The sequence below is a fragment of the Delphinapterus leucas genome, chromosome 6, assembly GCF_059928025.1.
Source record: "Delphinapterus leucas isolate spDelLeu-1000000601 "Yukka" chromosome 6, BTC_Dleu_Yukka2, whole genome shotgun sequence".
Classification (NCBI taxonomy): domain Eukaryota; kingdom Metazoa; phylum Chordata; class Mammalia; order Artiodactyla; family Monodontidae; genus Delphinapterus; species Delphinapterus leucas.
Window position 1 is genome coordinate 75,553,305 of NC_143134.1, and position 20,976 is coordinate 75,574,280.

A 20,976-nucleotide genomic window follows, 5' to 3' on the forward strand; every position below is an offset into this window, starting at 1 on the left:
TTTAACATAAATGTACAATAATAGGGGAATTGGCACATATATTAATATGTCTTAACAGTGCTATATTATGCAGCCATTAAAAATGTTATATCCCCCCCCCCCCAAAAAAAAAAGGGCTTCCCTCGTGGCACAGTGGTTGAGAGTCCGCCTGCTGATGCAGGGGACACGGGTTCGTGCCCCGGTCCGGGAAGATCCCACATGCCGTGGAGCGCCTGGGCCCAGGAGCCATGGCCACTGAGCCTGCGCGTCCAGAGCCTGTGCTGCGCAACAGGAGAGGCCACAACAGTGAGAGGCCCGCGTACTGCAAAAAGAAAAAAAAAAAAATGTTATATCCACAGATTTTTTAATAACATGAAAAAAACACAAGCTTAAGTTCTCATCACAGTTTTTATTTTTTTTAACATCTTTATTGGAGTATAATTGCTTTACAATGGTGTGTTAGTTTCTGCTTTATAACAAAGTGAATCACTTATACATATACATATGTCCCCATATCTCTTCCCTCTTCCATCTCCCTCCCTCCCACCCTCCCTATCCCACCCCTCTAGGTGGTCACAAAGCACCGAGCTGATCTCCCTCTGCTATGTGGCTGCTTCCCACTAGCTATCTATTTTACGTTTGGTAGTGTATATATGTCCCTGCCACTCTCTCACTTTGTCACAGCTTACCCTTTCACCTCCCCGTATCCTCAAGTCCATTCTCTAGTAGGTCTGCATCTTTATTCCCATCTTGCCCCTAGGTTCTTCATGACCTTTTTTTGTTTTTTTTTTAGATTTCATATATGTGTGTTAGCATACGGTATTTGTTTTCCTCTTTCTGACTTACTTCAGTCTTATGACAGTCTCTAGGTCCATCCACCTCAGTATAAATAACTCAGTTTCATTCCTTTTTATGGCTAATATCCCATTGTATATATGTGCAACATCTTCTTTATCCATTCATCTGTTGATGGACACTTTGGTCGCTACCATGTCCCGGCTATTATAAATAGTACTGCAATGAACATTTTGGTACATGACTCTTTTTCAATTATGGTTTTCTCAGGGTATATGCCCAGTAGTGGGATTGCTGGGTCGTATGGTAGTTCTATTTTTAGTTTTTTAAGGAACCTCCATACTGTTCTCCATAGTGGCTGTATCAATTTACATTCCCACGAACAGTGCAAGAGGGTTCCCTTTTCTTCACAACCTCTCCAGCATTTATTGTTTGTAGATTTTTTGATGATGGCCATTCTGACCCGTGTGAGATGATATCTCATTGTCGTTTTGATTTGCATTTCTCTAATAATTAGTGATGTTGAGCATCTTTTCATGTGCCTCTTGGCCATCTGTATGTCTTCTTTGGAGAAATGTCTATTTAGGGCTTCTGCCCATATTTTGATTGGGTTGTTTGTTTTTTTAATATTGAGCTGCATGAGCTCTTTATATATTTTGGAGATTAATCCTTTGTCCATTGATTCATTTGCAAATATTTTCTCCCATTCTGAGGGTTGTCTTTTTGTCTTGTTTATGGTTTCCTTTGCTGTGCAAAACCTTTTAAGTTTCATTAGGTCCCATTTATTTTTTATATTTCCATTACTCTAGGAGGTGGGTCAAAAAAGATCTTGCTGTGATTTATGTCCAAGAGTGTTCTTCCTATGTTTTCCTCTAAGTTTTTATAGTGTCCGGTCTTACATTTAGGTCTTTAATCCATTTTCAGTTTATTTTTGTGTACAGTGTTAGGGAATGTTCTAATTTCGTTCTTTTACATGTAGCTGTCCAGTTTTCCCAGAACCACTTATTGAAGAGACTGTCTTTTCTCCATTGTATATCCTTGCCTCCTTTGTCATAGATTACTTGACCATAGGTGCATGGTTTTATCTCTGGGCTTTCTATCCTGTTCTGTTGATCTATATTTCTGTTTTTGTGCCAGTACCATATTATCTTGATTGTAGCTTTGTAGCATAGTCTGAAGTCAGGGAGTATGATTCCTCCAGCTCCTTCTTTTCCCTTCAAGATTGCTTTGGCTATTTGGGGTCTTTTGTGTCTCCATACAAATTTTAAGATTTTTTGTTCTAGTTCTGTGAAAACTGCTATTGGTAATTTGATAGGGATTGCACTGAATCTGTAGATTGCTTTGGGTAGTGTAGTCATTTTCACACTATTGATTCTTCCAATCCAAGAAAATGGTATGTCTCTCCATCTGTTTGTGTCATCTTTGATTTCTTTCATCAGTGTCTTATAGTTTTCTGGGTACAGGTCTTTTACCTCCTTAGGTAGGTTTATTCCTAGGTATTTTATTCTTTTTTTGCAGTGGTAAATGGGATTGTTTCCTTAATTTTTCTTTCTCATCTTTTGTTGTTAGTGTATAGGAATGCAACAGATTTCTGTGCATTAATTTTGCATCCTGCAACTTTACCTAATTCATTGATTAGATCTATCAATGGTGGCATCTTTATGAGTATCCATATATAGTATCATGTCATCTGCAAACAGTGACAGTTTTACTTCTTCTTTTCCAATTTGTATTCCTTTTACTTCTTTTTCTTCTCTGATTGCCATGGCTAGGACTTCCAAAACTATGTTGAATAATAGTGGTGAGAGTGGGCAACCTTGTCTTGTTCCTGATCTTAGTGGAAATGGTTTCAGTTTTTCACCATTGAGAATGATGTTGGCTGTTGGTTTGTCATATACGGCCTCTATTATGTTGAGGCAAGTTCCATCTATGCCCACTTTCTGGAGAGGTTTTATCATAAATGGGTTTTGAATTTTGTCAAAAGCTTTTTCTGCATCTATTGAGATGATCATATGGTTTTTATTCTTCAGTTTGTTAATATGGTGTATCACATTGATTGATTTGCGTATATTGAAGAATCCTTGCATCCCTGGGATAAATCCCACTTGATCATGGTGTATGATCCTTTTAATGTGTTGTTGGATTCTGTTTGCTAGTATTTTGTTGAGGATTTTTGCATCTATATTCATCAGTGGTATTGGTCTGTAATATCCTTTTATTGTAATATCTTTGTCTGGTTTTGGTATCAGGGTGATGGTGGCCTCATAGCATGAGTTTGGGAGTGTTTCTTCCTCTGCAATTTTTTGGAAGAGTTTGAGAAGGATGGGTGTTAGCTCTTCTCTAGATGTTTGATGGAATTCACCTGTGAAGCCATCTGGTCCTGGACTTTTGCTTGTTGGAAGATTTTTAATCACAGTTTCAATTTCATTACTTGTGATTCGTCTGTTCATATTTTCTATTTTTTCCTGGTTCAGAAGTCTCTGAATTTTTCTGTCAAACAGTAAACTGACTTTTTAAAAAGGACATTAGTCAACATAAAAAAGAAACCCACAACACTTTCTACTTTTATTTCTCAGAGAAATTTATCCTTCTTTGGCCTTCCATGTCAAACTCATATCTTTTTATTAAATCTAACTGTGGAGATGCTTCTAAGTTAGGTCAGTTTTGCTATGGATTGAATTTTGAAAGCACATTTTAATTTCAGCCTTCATGCAGCCGAGCACTGCTAAATTGAATAGGCTGTGGTTACGGGAACTGCAGGAACTGAGACGGAACCAAGAAATCTGTTACTGGAGAAACCTTTTGAGAGCTCACAGATTTTAAGTCACTCTTAATAAGGTCTGATAGGTTAAGGAATAACATGTTCTGGAATTCAGGAAAGCAGCTTTTCACCCTTCCTTGTCATTTGAGAATTATTTTCATTCTCACACTACTGCAAGCCTATCAAGAAAACTGAATTGAAATGCATCTCAGTGAACTGTGTAGCATAAATCTACAACTTGTGCAACAATAAAATTCTCCTGCCAAGTGGATAGGTAGAGCTGTGTTGTTACCAAGCTGCTCAAAGAGAATCAGGTATGCATTTTAATTCTGTTTGCATAGAACAGAGAATAATCCTTTAGGCTTCTGTATAGTTTGCTAAAATAATATATGGTTGAGAGATTTCAGCTATAGACTCTCTTGATCAATGTTGAATCTTTTAATGTAATAGAAAGTTAAGTATTTCCCAAATTCTTCTATGGATCACTAGTTCTGGTGGAAGGCAGTAGTTATTATGTGGAAGAAAAAAGTTCCAAGATTACACAAATCTGAACAACCTGAAGGAAGCTAAAATTTATAGTTTGTTTTTGTTGTTTTGTTTCTTAATTTATTGCAAGGCTTCTGTGAGCCTTTAATTGTGAATTTCCAGGAGGAGAATAGAGATGAAAGATCTAAAATGTTTAGTATTCCCTTTGTAAGACATCTTTAGAGAGACAGACAAGGCTGTATCATGACTTTTGTGGGCCCCTTCCTTCATAAAAAATATTAAAGAATACATTTTATAACTATATTGGTACAAAGATGAATATATTAATATTATATAACGAAACATCTTCTTTGACTTAAAATTTTTTTTTGCCTCTGATTTTAAAAGAAATTAAGACATTTTTATGGGCTCCTTAAAGTATTATGGACCTTAGACATTGTATCTGCTCTAATAGATAAGTCGGCCATACAGAGTGCTGCATAGGAGGAGTGAGTCACCACACAAAACCTACAGAATGGAATCGAGAGGCACAATATGGCATTCCATCTAAGGTACTGAGATGGTGGTCTACAGGGTCATTCCTTTCCTTCATGCTATGGGAACTGAAGAAACAAAAGGACACACACACTATGGCAAGAAAGCAGACTGTAGCAAATCTCCCTATCATTGATTCTATGTGAACTCTATTCAGAAATGTTCCCTTAAACTGAAATACTGTATCTATTTTTATATGTTCAGTGTAAATCTACATAGGGTTAGGTTCAGTAGCTGGAAAAAGAGATTCTTAGTTTCTCATCTATGCATGTGAATCTAAACATCCACATTGGCTCATACTCAGAGCATCTTTAAGAGAGAAAGTTCCATAGCTTAGATTGATGTTACCAACCTTTATTGTAGACAATACTTTCAATTCGTGGTTCTATTATTTATCCACAGCAAACTCTCTGGCTAGAGATAAGAGATGAACTGTATTGATCCTTACTTGGCAAACAGAGTAGGGGAGAGAAACTGTGGGTAAGGCTCATGATGACTTGGGCATGATACCAAATTTGACTCTCTTAGCCATGTTGACCATATCACCCAAGACTGAAGATTCATCTTGAAACATAAATTAGTAAAAGGGAATTTTCCATACAGTCAAGGGATGTTCAACTCCAGAACAGAAGTATTTTGTTTTTCTACTGAAAGTGTGTTTACTCAAAGATAAATTGCCACTTTCTGGCTCAGGAGCAAAGGTAAATGGATCCCAGAAATACACAAGGTCTATATGAGAATTTAGGACATCATAAATGTGGCATTTCAAGTTAGTGCAGAAAGATGTATTATTTAATAAGTGTTATTAGGTTGGCTGACTAGACATTTGTGACGAAATAAACTGGATCTCCATCCCACTCTTTGGGATGCAGGGCATGCAAGATCTTAGCTCCTGGATCAGGGATCAAACCCTTGTCCCCTGCAGCAGAAGCATGGAGTTTTAACCACTGGACCACCAGGGAATTCCTGATCCCACTCCTTATATCAAAATAAATTCCACCTACTTCAAAAATAAAAATGTAAAATAATGAAGAGATTAAAATACTTGAAGAAAGCACAGTGAATATTATTTATAATCTTGGAGTGGAGAGGGCTTTTCTAAGCATGACACAAACCCAAAATTAGAAAGTACCAAGAAAAGTACATTAACCTTAAAGAATTTCTGTACCAAAAAAATTGAAAACAAGCATCAAAAGAAAACCTTAGAAAATTATGCATATAACATAATAAAGGGCTACTTTCCCTGATATAAAAACAGCTTTCACAAATCAACAAGAAAAAGGAAACAAATAGAAATACAAAGGACAATAATGGCCAATTCCTAGAAGAAAAACAAATGACCCAACAGATCTGTGAAAAGGTGCTCAACCTCTCTAATAATTAAAGAAATACAAAAGAACAATGGTAATATTTTGCATCTATTAGATTGGCCAAAACAAAAGAAAACTTGATAATATACTACCTTGTTACAGCTGTAAGAAAACAGGCATTTTCATTATACACTCTTACTGTATAATGTGAGTATAAACAATATTTTTAAAGGACTGCTTAGCTAATAAACTTTGACCCTGAAATTTAGGAATTTATCACACAGAAATACAAGAGTGATGGATGCTTACTGTAAAATAGTCATACATTTCAGATATTTTTGCATTGTACAAGTATACAAAGACATGTACCTATTCAGTGTAGCATTGTTTATAATAATGATATGGTAACTGAAATGACTATCAATAGGGAACTGGTTAAATAAACTACAGTATACCAAAAAAGGAAGATTATAAATCATTAAAACAAGGGAGGCGGCCCATGAGTTCTTAAAAGGGAAATTGTCTGCAATATATTGTTAACTGAACATTCAAGTTACAAAACAGTATGTTTAGAATGATCCCATTATTTTTTAAATGTTAGATATTCATCCAAAAATTTGGAGTAACATATACCAAACTATAGCAGAGTTAGTCACTCTTTCTATCATAAATACCTATAACATTTGAAATGTTTATAACAAGGATTTATTATTCTTATACTCAGAATAAGTAGTTCAGAAAAAGAGCAAATAAAAAAATACTGTTAGTCCATTTTAATAGACTTGTATTTTTTCTAAAAATGCTTTTTCCTCCTCAGGCCCAACCAGTCATCAGGTGTCTTATAGCACTGAAGTGCCAAGCAAGAGAATTTCTGGTCACTTTTTTTTTAACATCTTTATTAGAGTATAATTGCTTTACAACAGTATGTCAGTTTCTTGTTTATAACAAAGTGAATCAGTTATACATATACATATGTCCCCATATCTCTTCCCTCGTGCATCTCCCTCCCTCCCACCCTCCCTATCCCACCCCTCTAGGTGGTCACAAAGCACCGAGCTGATCTCCCTGTACTATGTGGCTGCTTCCCACTAGCTATCTGTTTTACGTTTGGTAGTGTATATATGTCCATGCCACTCTCTCACTTTGTCCCGGCTTACCCTTCCCCCTCCCCGTATCCTCACAGACAACTTTTTTTAATATACCTGACCTCTGTATGGCTGCTAGTGCCAGAAGGAATTGGAAAAACTGTCACCATTGGCTTGAAAGTTCATGTTGAATTTCTTTATTAAAGTTAGAAACCAGGAATCTGTAATGAGCACATGCTGTGAGATTTCCCTTCTGTTCCAGACATAGCAGTGATTGTTTATGCATATTATATATTATAAAAATATAAGCTAATATATTCTCCTCATAGAAAATTTGGTAAATATAAGAATTGAAAGAACAAAATTCCTCACAGCTTCTCCACTCAAAACAACTACTGTTAGCCTATACTTTTAAAAATCTTTTTTCCCCACTTCTTCATTTTTACAAGTATGTGATCATATCGTAAAAACAATTTTGTGGGACTTCCCTGGTGGTCCAGTGGTTGAGACTTTGCCTTCCAATGCAGGGGGTGTGGGTTCAATCCCTGGTCGGGGATTGAACCTGCACTGAACCCTGGTGTTTTGGCCGCATGCTTTGTGGCCAAAACACGAGGGCTTAAAACAGAAGCAATTGTAACAAATTCAATAAAGACTTTAAAAAATTGTCCACATCAAAAAAAAAGAGACAATTTTGCATCTTGCTTTCTTCACTTAGCACATTTTATCACATTATTTTAAAAGTTTCTTTGTAAACATTTTAATGGCTAGTTGATATTTTATTATTTATCTAATAACCCCCCTGTATAGCCTGACATTTAAGTTGTTTTCAAATTTTCATTAATATAAATAATTCTTAGTGAACATCTTTATATATAAAGCTTTTTCTTTTGTTCAGGATTTCTCTTTAGGGTGATTCCTAAAGTGGGATATCTGTATTCAAGGATGTCAAGAGTCCTTATACAAATGACGAAATTGCTTATTCTTATTTACACTCCCACCAGTAAAGAGAAAGGGTACATGTTTTATTATACTTTTGCAAATATCTGATATTATTACTAAAAACGAGGAAAACCAAAACCCTTTGCTAATTTGATAGGTATTGAAGTCTTATTTTAATTTGCATTTCTTTGCTATGACTGATATTTTTCTGCCTTATCTGTTAAGGTAACTTTTTGTCTTTTTGTGAGTGTGTGTGTGTATGTGTGTGTTTGTGGGTATGTGTACTGTCTGTTTATACCCTTTACCCATTCATCTACTGGGCTCTTGATGTTTTTCTTATCAAATTGCAGGAATTTTTCATATATCAAGGGTGCTTATAAATTTTTTTTATTTTGAAATAACCCTAAGCTTACAAAAAAATTGGAGGTAAAGTATAAAGAACAACATTCATTTTTTCATTTGTGGCATGCTTACAAATGTTGCCTCAAGTTCATAGCTTATCTTTCCATTGTTAGGATTTTGTTTTAATTTTAGACTTAAAATTTGAGTTTACTGGGCATTTTTTGCGGTTGATCAGTTCTTTTTTTAATTGAAGTATAGTTAATTTACAATATTAGTTTTAGGTGTACAAAATAGTAATTCAATGTTTTTATAGATTATACTCCATTTAGAGTTATTATAAAATATTGGCTCTATTCCCTAAGCTGTATATTACATCCTTATATCTTACTTAATTTATACCTAGTAATTTGTACCTCTTAATCCCCTTCTCCTATCTTGCCCTTCCCCCCCCCCACTGGTAACCACTAGTTTGTTCTCTGCCTCTGTGAGTCAGTTTCATTTATATTCATGCATTTGTTTTATTTTTCAGATTACACATACAAGTGAAAACATACAGCATTTTTCTTTCTCTGTCTGACTTATTTCACTAAGCATAATACCCTCCAGGTCCATCCATGTTATTGCACATGGCAAAATTTTGTTCTTTGTTATGGCTGAGTGATATTTCATTGTATATATATACCACATCTGCTTTATCCATTCCTCTGTTGATAGACACTTAGGTTGCTTCCATATCTTGGCTATTGTAAATAGTGCTGCTATGAACACTGGGTGCATGTATCTGTTCAAATTAGTGTTTTCGTTTTCTTCAGATATATTCCCAGCAGTGGAATTGCTGGATCATATGGTAGTTCTATTTTTAATTTTTTGAGGAAACTCCATACTGTTTTCCATAGTGGCTGTACCAATTTATATTCCCACCAACAGTGTACAGAGTTCCCTTTTTTCCACATCCTTGCCAACATTTATTATTTGTTGTCTTTTTGATTATATCCATTCTGACAATTATGAGGTGATACCTCATTGTTGTTTTGATTTGCTCATCCCTGATGAATAGTAACAGTGCAGAAAAACAAAGGATCATGAGAGATTACTACAGGCGACTATATGCCAATAAAGTGGACAACCTGGAAGAAACGGGCAAATTTGTAGAAAAGCACAACCTTCTGAGACTGAACCAGGATGAAATAGAAAATATAAACAAACCAATCACAAGCACTGAAACTGAAACTAATTAAAAATCTTCCAACAAACAGAAGCCCAGGACCAGATGGCTTCACAGGCGAATTCTATCAAACATTTAGAGAAGAGCTAACACCTATCCTTCTCACTTTTCCAAAATATAGCAGAGGAACACTCCCAAACTCATTCTACAAAGCCACCATCACCCTGATACCAAAACCAGACAAGATATCACAAAGAAAGAAAACTACAGGCCAACATCACTGGTGAACAAAGATGCAAAAATCCTCAACAAAATACTAGCAAACAGAATCCAACAGCACATTAAAAGGATCATACATCATGATCAAGTGGGGTTTATCCCAGGAATGCAAGTATTCTTCAATATATGCAAATCAAACAATGTGATACACTATATTAACAAACTGAAGGAGAAAGACCATATGATCATCTCAATAGATGCAGAAAAAGCTTTTGACAAAATTCAACACCCATTTATGTTAAAAACTCGCCAGAAAGTAGGCATAGAGGGAACTTGCCTCAACATAATAGAGGCCCTATATGACAAACCGACAGCCAACATCATTCTCAATGGTGAAAAACTGAAACCATTTCCACTAAGATCAGGAACAAGACAAGGTTGCCCACTCTCACCACTATTATTCAACATAGTTTTGGAAGTCCTAGCCATGGCAATCAGAGAAGAAAAAGAAATAAAAGGAATCCAAATTGGAAAAGAAGCTGTCACTATTTGCAGATGACATGATACTATACACAGAGAATCCTAAAGATGCTACCAGAAAACTACTAGAGCTAATCAATGAATTTGGTAAAGTAGCAGGATACAAAATTAATGCACAGAAATCTCTTGCATTCCTATACACTAATAATGAAAAATCTGAAACAGAAATTAATGAAACACTCCCATTTACCACTGCAACAAAAAGAATAAAATACCTAGGAATAAACTTACCTAAGGAGACAAAAGACCGGTATGCAGAAAACTGTAAGACACTGATGAAAGAAATTAAAGATGATACAAACAGCTGGAGAGATATACCATGTTCTTGGGGAAGAATCAACATTGTGAAAATGACTCTACTACCCAAAGCAATCTACAGATTCAGTGCAATCCCTATCAAACTACCACTGGCATTTTCACAGAACTAGAACAAAAAATTTCACAATTTGTGTGGAAACACAAAAAACCCAAATAGCCAAAGTAATCGTAAGAAAAATGGAGTTGGAGGAATCAGGCTCCCTGACTTCAGACTATACTACAAAGCTACAGTAATCAAGACAGTATGGTAATGGCACAAAAACAGATATATAGATCAATGGAACAGGATAGAAAGCCCAGAGATAAACCCACGCACATATGATCACCTTATCTTTGATAAAGGAGGCCAGAATATACAATGGAGAAAAGACAGCCTCTTCAATAAGTGGTTCTGGGAAAACTGGACAACTACATGTAAAAGAATGAAATTAGAACACTTCCTAACACCACACTCAAAAATAAACTCAAAATGGATTAAAGACCCAAATGTAAGGCCAGACACTATGAAACTCTTAGAGGAAGACATAGGAAGAACACTCCATGACATAAATCACAGCAAGATTCTTTTTGACCCACCTCCTAGAGAAATGGAAATAAAAACAAAAATAAACACATGGGACTTAAAAGCTTTTGTACAGCAAAGGAAACCATAAACAAGATGAAAAGACAACCCTCAGAATGGGAGAAAATATTTGCAAACAAAGCAGCTGCAGAGCACAGGGAGATCAGCTCGGTGCTTTGTGACCACCTAGAGGGGTGGGATAGGGAGGGTGGGAGGGGGACGCAAGAGGGAGGGTATATGGGGATATATGTATACATATAGCTGATTCACTTTGTTGTACAGCAGAAACTAACATAACGTTGTAAAGCAATTATACTCCAATAAAGATATTTCAAACAAAAAAGAAAACATGGGGTATAACACTGAAATAACCAAGTAATTCCCTGCTCCCTACGTTCATTTGAAGTATATTGGAAAAAAGCATATGTAGTCATGATGATGATTTCACAAGTCAGCTAGTCATCGTTAATGCACTCTAAAGACAACTGCGCTCTAATTTGTTTTGGCATTTTTTTTTAATGTCCTAGACACAAGTGATATGTTTAAATTCTTTTTACAAACGTAGGTAATCAAATCATTGGCTTCACACAGACAACAGTTCACACCTCCACCCAACTACCACTATCACAGCAATTAAACAGGACAAATTGGGAGACTGAAGTTGAGTTTAAAACACCACCACAAGTAAAAATAAAATCACACTTAACACTCATTTTAGGAGATGAAAAGTTTACTTAGAAATTGCAAACATTTAGCAAAGACAAGACATAAACACTATTTTCCATATTCTACAGAAATACAATAATTTATAGCTGGCTTGGTACATGGTCACATGATAAAAACAAATATAATGGAAAAAAAAAGTTCATTCTACTTTTCTGCCACTTATTACAACTTAATACGTATACCAGTAAGTACTGGAGGACAGCTGCATAGGCAGATTAGAATCCGAGGGCTGTTTGTTAATACATATTACTGTATTATAACAATAATATAAAAACGAAATAGGTACAGATATATAATTAACATGCAATTTAAGCTATTATTTTGAAGAAACAGGACAGAATTTAGTGAACACATTGAAAAATGTGTTGTTAATAATATGTTGTTATAATCAGCATATCATGGTATTTTACATGCATGGAAATCCTTCCTTCTTAAATAATGCTTGGCAAATTGGAACTGGTTGACCCTACTTCTAGAGAAAATTTTAAATGAAGACAAAAGAACGAGTAGACAATTCTGTTCGATGCTTTTCTAAGTATACTAAATAATTTTAAAGTACCATAATTTCATGCCTACCTCACCATCTCCAATTTAAAGTAAAGCCATACTTTGTATTCTATGAATCTACACTGTCCAGTATAGCAGCCCTCATCCACAAGTGGCTTTTTGAGTATTTAAAATGTAGCTAGTCAGAACTGAGACGCACATGAGTGCAAAATACACGCTGAATTTTGAGGACTTACTATGGAGAAAAAAGAAGGTAAAACACCTCTATTTTGTATATTGATTACATACCTAAAAGATAATATTTTTAATATATTGGGTTAATTAAAATATTAATTTTGTGTTTCTTTTTTTAATGTGGCTACTATAGAATTTTAAATTACATATGTGGCTCACATTTATTTCTACTGGATAGCGCTGATACAGATGTCTATAGTCATTACATCAGCCTTAGCACTTAGCGTCACACTTAAAGCGCTCTGGAGTACTAACTCTCAGAACACCGTAAACACACTCTGTATGTACGTTATTGCAAAATTTATTTTTATGCCTCTGCAATTACACATTTTAAGTGTAAAAAGAATTCACAAAATATTTAATCCTTAAAAAACGTCAACTAGAATATGGTTAGAGCTAAAGGAAATTCAATGCAGACTGTTATATTGGGGGAAAATAGTTTAATAGTGAAGACAATTAGTATCTTCAGTAAAATAAGTTAGCCAAACTTATCTTTAATGCCCAGGATCTGACCTTGCACCACAGATCATACATGTAACTTGTCCATTTAACCATAACCTAAAAGAAAATCTTAAAACAACACTGATTGCAACCTACTTAAATACTCCATTTTCTGGAGAATCTTCAAGCAATGTAAAATTAACACACATAACAGATTCTAACAGCAGAATATAGTAGCTAAGAACTATCCCTTAAAGTCCCTCAGTGTTAAAGTAAGCAACTACCTAGTGTCCAAGAGACGTGGATTGAAAAAAAGGTTTTTAGAAGCTATTAAAAAAAAAGATCATTGCTCTTTTATCATTTTCTTCCCCTCCTCCTTTTTTAGTTTTTTTGTAGTAAAGGATATAAATATTTGGTATATTCATATTACCTCATCTTTTATTTTGTCCAACTCAAAAAACAAGTTAACCTAGTACATACTCCATTATTTTCCTAGGAACAACAAGCACCAAAATACAATACCGACAGTGGTGACCTCAGTCAGAAGCCAGTGTCATAGCCATGCATCAAGAACCTCGCCAGGAGACAATGCCTAAATACGCTTGTGCTGCACACACTGCTTCTCACAGCTCAGGTTGGAATGCTTGTTTTTAAACTGTTTAAATCTGTTTGCATTAGGTAAAGTCTGTCAAAAATGCTCTGAAAGCCACAAATTAATAGACTCTGAAACGACTATATTATTCATAAAAATTTCTCCTTCATTTTGAACATGTTCTCAAAAAACAAGTAGAAGTTATTTAATATAACTTCATACCTTTCTATGACTACTTTTAAGACACTGGAAAGTAACCAAGATTTAGGGAGAAATAAACAGTACCTATACTAGATAATACTAGATATACCAACATAGAAATTGATTGCAGAAGACTACAGCAGTTCTCTCTAGAGTTCAGCAGCCTATTAAGACATTTACTCACATTTATGAATGTGCCTTGCACGAAGAGATACTACTTAAACTTTTCACATCTCCTGTCTTCAGACCATTTCTACATAAACAGCATTTTTATTACACGTTACTAACTCCAACCTAAATAAGCCTAATAATTCATGTCAAATGAGAAAAATTTTCAGTTTCAAACATATATTACTCTAAAAATATACTCCTCAATGAAAAGATGACAACAGTCTCCTTTCTGAAAGCTGTTATTTTGATGTTAGATCAATAATCAACTAAATATTTATTGAGCACCTACTATGATTGCATTCAGCCTATACTCATTCTTCAACCAACAAGAAAAAAAATATCTGCTCCAAATGCAAAATGACATTTGTGAGGGAGGATAACATATTAGCATTTCTAACAGAATGCTGTATGAGTCATATCTGGACATGTGAAATTGTTCATCCCTATGACACTGAAAAACCTCAAATTTATTACTGATCACTTTATAAAGATAAATAAACATTTGAAGTATGCTGCATAGTAGTTTGAGGAAAGTGACTGCCATACTTAAAATTAAGGCTGATTCCCTAAAGGTATGGAAGAAAAGTCAAAATGTCATGGTTCGTAAGCAACCGAAGACTTACTATAAACAGTTTACAGCAATATCTGGTTAATTCAAGCAAATGGGCACTTGTGTTAGGTTTCCAACTTTGCTTGAGAGGGCTGGTCTAATAAAGAAAACTGCCTTTAAACAGGAGCACTTCAAGCAAGTATGAAAATAAAAGTCCTTTGGATAAAATTCTTTGTAAAACCAGTATATAAGTTGAAATTCCAAATCTCATTTAAATATATATACATATATGTGAATACACACACATATGTATGCCTTAAAAGTATCTAAATTGCACTTGCAATGCTGTACAGCTGTATATCTTTGCCTTGTATGTTTGAACCTGATTATGTATCTTCAGCACAATACTGTATTTCTCCTGAAGTTAAGAATGTGGACAACGATGATAAGACAGAGATAAATAAGCTAGTTTCAACTTTCTAGCCTTTAACAATTCTGACCTGTTGAATTCCTACAAGGTGCAAGGCATTATGCAACATACTGAACGTGTACAAGATCTGACACAAAGCACTCTTTCAGGGAAACTGAAGTTTTAAGAAGCAAAAGAGTTGTCAGTTTGAAAACCAACAGTAATCACTTTCCCAATAGAATTTCTAAAAACTGAGATTGACGTCAACTAAAGCACTCCTACCTCTGCAAAACATGGAAAATAATGCAATACAGAAGTCATTTCCATAGAAGACACGTGTAAGAGAACATTCATAATAGAACCACAGGGATTGAAGCAGTGAGATGAACAATGAGGCAGTCACAGAGCTACTGCACTGGTAGTAGTTTATAAAAAATACTATATATACTAAAATTTTAAGAGCTAGTAATATACTTAGCATATTTTTGCCTTTTTTTGGCCACTGAATATAAAATTTTGTCCTAAATTTACTACATCTTCTACACCCTGAGAAATAATAACAGATTAATAAAAAGAAATGCCAGGGTTAGCTTTGTGGACCATATTATTGTCCAGAAAGCGCAAGCTATATATAGCTAATATTCTTGGAAGCACAAGATTTCATCAGCAGAGTAAGCTGCTGCTCTCTATTTTTTTTCTTTCTTTTTTTAAGTAAAGGGTTGGTTTTACAGTGTTAACATGGCCTAGTGAGAATACAGAAGTCAAAGTTGGGAGCCTGAAGTCCCTACCCCCCAGATCCACAACTGACACAACAGTTTTCTGTTTCCACTATGAACATGACCTATTGCTGTCCGTTAGGAATACATTATTCGACAGTTCTCTGAAAAGCACTTTGGAATCTTAAGCTATATATTTTAATGAAATTACAATGAACAATTATTTGCTATCTGGAAATATGGAACTCCTATCCCTCCCCTCTCCATACCCAAATACATAAAAAGCCACATTTTAAATTTCATCTCAGTATTTGCCTCTTTTCCTCCAATACTTGAAAAGATTAAGGTTCCATTTATCCCCCCACTCAACTATCTTACGTAGGACTAAATTTGGGATGGGGTTCTTAAAAGTCCTTAAGATGAGGCAAAGGATTCATTTAGGACAACTGTATGGCGCTTCTTTTAGGGCAGAGTGCCACTGTTTCCCTTTAAACATGGGCTGCACAGGGTTTTTGGCTGATCTTTATGCATATGCCGTCCTCTAAATGTGAGGCCTCCAACCCCAAAAACATTAGTTGTCACTGAGAAAGAACTAATTCTTCCTGGTAGGGTGCTTAAAAATGATAACTAATAACATGCAAACCAAAGCATCCTTCCTGCTCTTATCAGTAACTCACTTAAGGATAAAATATTCCATTGGGCCATGCCTAGCAAGTGGAATAAATAAAATAATGAGTCAATCAACTGTTTAATAAAATTTTCATCCTTTGTTTTCTACCTAAATGTTAGACTTAAATATAATCTTGCTCCCCCAAAAAGAAAGGCACTCGAATGAACACAGTATATACAGTTATTTTTTAAAAGACACTGTGTGATGGTAAGAATTCTCAGGGTTGATTTTTCCTGCTCACTGCCTTTATAACACTGAATTTGCCTATGCTTTCCTGTGCCTCCATGAACTTCTCTAATAAAAAGGAGCACATTACAGAGTATACTCAAGTACAGGGAGGCGGCAGCACGTAAAGTGCTAGGGTTTGCACAGTTCTATTTGAGAAATTTACTTAGAAGACAAAAAGTTCAGTTGTTACAATGCTGCTCAAATTTTCTAGCATACTGCAGATATTTTAAAGTTTTAAAATATAATTTTCTAGTAACAAAATAACTAAGCTCACAAAAGCTTTTTGCAAAAACAAAAGTGTTTTCTTACTTCCTTTGATAAACTAAATATTTAGCATCTTCTCTAATACAGGGGAACTAAGGTAGAAATGAGATTGCTGCATAGCAAGTGGTAGTTGCATTCCTGAATTATATTTAGCCCTCATGTCAGATACCATCTTGTGCTATTAAGAGAAAAATACTAGGCTGACAATATGTTCTCAAAAATATTAAAAGTTTTTACACACATGTATGTGTCTAAACAAGCATGAATTCACATGACCTGAATATATCTAAATGACACAGCCTACCACCATATATGCTTTCCTACAAAATGCCACATAAAAATCCAAGAACTTTTGTTTGCACATCTTGTGTTACATAAGCCCTTATCTGAAGACTTAAGTGGCTTTGAGTGACCTCCTGTATATTTAATCTGATAGAAGCCTTTAATTTAAATTAGAATTGTACCATAGGAATAAGAGATATGACTCAAAAGTCTGGGCCCAGAGTTTTCAAAGAGGTAATAAAATGCTAAAACCTAGAAAAGAAAGGGTTTTGAGTCTAAAATGACTACTCATGCACAGATACAGATCAACACGTCTTTGAAATCAGTTTCCTCAGATACTCCAAGAGTGGCTATGGCTCTATTGGCAAGATCTGTCCTCCAACATCATAAGTGAATAGAAAGTAGTGTTCTTGCAAATGTTCTTCATTTTTCTATGAATTTTTAATATACATTATAGTACAGTTAATTGATATTATACAGCTGCATTTCTTGGCTGGGATTTAACAAGCATAAACAAAGTAGTTTAATGAAGGAAAAAAATCTAAATTAACTTATTCTATATGCAATAGCTCCCCCTAAGTATCATGAAGGCAGAGCACATCATTCATTCACAATCCATTGCTCTATTCCATCAATTTCTCAATCATAACTCACTCTATGTATCACTCATAATTGATCTTTCTCATCTTCAGTTAATCATTCATAAATTTAATAAATATTTAATGAGTCCTTACAATGTGCAAGGCACACAGAATCTGGGAACACCGTGTTACCAAAATAGGTACACTTAAAAAAAAAAAAAAGTCAGGTTGGGGAGGGGTAGTGGTAGAGATATTTACAGATCTTATTGCTTTTTTGCTTGTCAGTAGTATTCTTGATCCACAGGATGGCCTACAATTCTTCCAGTGAAAGATGGATGACATTTGTGTCAATCTAAATCACCTTTTCCTTTAACAATGACATATTTATAGAAAAATAAGTGAAGACTAATGAGTCCCTAAAAATAGACACATCCTTTCCACTGCATGAGCTCATTCATTCCAAGAGATAATATCATGCTACAGCTAGTGAGTTTAGATGTGAACCATTTAGGGAAAAAATACAACCATCCAGGGCAATACTAGGTTTTTCAGTGAATGAACACTTGAAAACTGCAAATTTTAGAAATAAAGCAGCACACAAAAGTCAGATATAAACAGTATCCTTTGGATATTTGTATTTTTACTCCCTACTTAAAGCTATTAGGAAGACAGGAGACCAAGATATATTAAAGGACTGCATGGCTTCATGTAAGGGTGGGTTAAGAGACTTAAAACACATGAAGGCAGTTAACATCAAAGAAGGGCAAGAGACTCTGTGGAAGGTATAAAAAGATGTGGAGCATTATCAAATTTAGCTGATGTTTCACAGAGGATTGTCTGTATTCATGTCTCAACACTCTCACATCAAAGCATAAGAAGCCCTACTACTTAATACTTAAAATGATGATACTTAAAATGATGCTTGGAAGAATGGTAATACTGAGTGAGGCCAGAATTTGGCAACATATATTAGTGGAATGTGCTGAATCTTCCATGTCATCTGTGTGTAGTCTGCCCCCCAAGCCCCACAGGTGCTAAAAATCATAAATTAATAGTTTTATCCATAGAGGTCTAGGTAGACCTTGAGGTATTTGAATCAAAATATGCTTTGTACACAAAGGGTCATAGATTTATGCTCATAATACCAATCATTTTCTCACCTAAATACTATAAAAAGCTAAAAAAGGGTAATTTTTGCCCTAAGAGAGAAGGACAGGCAGCTTCTGTCTACAAGGACCAGTCTAGACAATTTTTTTGGTGTTCTTAAGTCTCACTTGACAGTTTGCCACTCAACAAAATCATGACATACAAGTAAAGGACCTATTCTTTTCCCTTAAAGAAATGCTCCTCACTCAAGTCCAGAGTCTCCGTAACAGTGGTATAGGAGAGGTCTGCTTTTCCCTACATCTGTCTTCTCACCCTACAGGTGACCTAGCATATAAAGAGGAAAACAGGCAAGGCATAGTGCACTTGTTTCTGCCACTATTACATTTCAAACACACACAGGATAATAGACAACTTCCATCATTAGGGGAACTTTCAGAGGGGCAGTTCATATTCATATTGTGTGTGTGTGCGTGTGTTTAATGGGGTATGGAATTAACTGGAAACAGAGAGGAGATTATGTTTAGTACACATCCATGAAATACAACAGATAAGGAAAAATATACAAAAGTGGAGATGACAAAAAAATGGAATGGGAAAATAAAGAGAAAGGTGTGTGGAAAGAAGAAATGCAAAGCATTCTTTCATATTAAGACATTAGACATTACCTGGAACTTTCCCCACACCTGCCTCACCTACTTAAAAAACCCAGCCCTTATTATTGAAAAGATAAGATACAGCTAAAAGGTGGATACTTTGGTACGTTGTCCCTGATAAATTTAGTATCAAAGTTTTTAAATTGTTTTATTTTTTAAAATAAAGACTGAAGAACTAACCTTCAAAACTATTCATCCCCCCTGGCTTTTGCCAGTAAACTTTTAATAATCACTTCACAAAAACTTTATAGTTTATCCAGTGTATCCTTAATAACTTAAATTTTAAAAAGGAAGATTTTTAATGGACACATTTCTATGCATAAGCTTCCCGTTTTTCATGGTGAATTTGGAGGAAAGTAAGTAGTAATAACTAAAAACAGCATTCTAGGTTTTTTTAAAATTGATTTTAATTGAGGTAAAAACAACCTATCAAAGCTAGTAGTAAAAATAATTTTCTACTACAATTACATAAACTCTTAAAATTTTTTTAAAAATAACCATTTTTAAAATGGACTATATTGGAAGCATGTTGTTCATATAAATTCCAATACTTCTGACTTTGGTTATGTTGGTCTATGACTTGAGCAGAACATACTAGAGAAAGAGAAATGGTGTGTATTTTCACACATCCATCCATCTGGCCATTTGATTCTCAAAACAACAATTAGATCAAGTAATTTTGAATTTGTATTGTTCTTAAGCTAAACTACAACATAAATTTTTAATTAAAAAAAAAACAAAAAAACTAGCCTATGCAGCAACCACACTGAGGCGGGTTGAGGTGTGTGTGAACCAATCTGGAGAACCAAATGAGAAAAGCCTCAAGTACAGGAATATAAAGGATGAGAAGTTTAAAAGAAAAAAATTAAGACTCACTGTTCAGCAGGAAGGAACTACACAATTATTTTATCCCCAAAGGAATGCCAGTTCTTAACAAAATAAATAAAATGAAAGATTTACTATGGACTTTTAACCTAAAGATGAAGCACATATAGTAAGACAATAATAGCAAACAGTTCATGCAACTATGTAAATAAGAAAGGAAAGCAATATTGCACTAAAAGGCGAACCTTGCAGGACTAATCCACCTCTTTCATTGACTCAATGTAACCAGCCATTTCCTGTATGCATTGGCAAACCTGGCCTGCTCCACGTTCCGGCAGGTGGACAATACTTGATCGATGAACCTGTGCTCCATTTCCAGGCCCAGGGAGTCTGGAGCAGGGGTCCGCTTCAGGCGTTTGGTTTCCTGGGAATAGCCTTGCTTGCTAGAGTCACTGAGTCCATCCACCTCCATTGCCTGAGATGTATGCGGTCCTGCTGGGATGAGGTGCAAGTCACTCAAAGTCCCCCCTGGGCTGTCTGCAGGTGACAACTGGACCACGCTGTGAGGAAACCTACCATTTAAGTGATGCTGAAGATAGAAAACATGCCGCCTGTGAAAGAGGAGGGTAAGGAAGAGAATAGAAAAAGAAAAATCACATCACAAAGTCAAGCTTTTCAGAAAACACAAAAAAGTCGATAATCTTAAAACATACAGTACTCAGTTCAGTGCCCCCTTTGTAACCCAGAGCTATCTGGGGGAAGGAGGAAGAATAGTTAAGATGTA

General features: G+C 35.2%; 1 protein-coding gene across 2 annotated transcripts in view; it reads right to left on the bottom strand.

The window, feature by feature from the left end:
• Positions 1–4,348: 4,348 nt before the first annotated feature.
• PTAR1 (protein prenyltransferase alpha subunit repeat containing 1) overlaps positions 4,349–20,976 on the bottom strand; it is a 55,164-nt gene continuing 38,536 nt past the window's right edge. Inside the window, exon 5 of one of the 2 annotated variants that reach the window (XM_089913288.1) lies at positions 4,349–20,803. In XM_089913288.1, coding sequence (XP_089769414.1) covers positions 20,461–20,803 — 343 coding nt within the window. In that variant the 3' untranslated portion in view covers positions 4,349–20,460. The remainder of the gene's footprint in view (positions 20,804–20,976) is intronic. The other variant, XM_022573537.3, reaches the window with a different exon arrangement.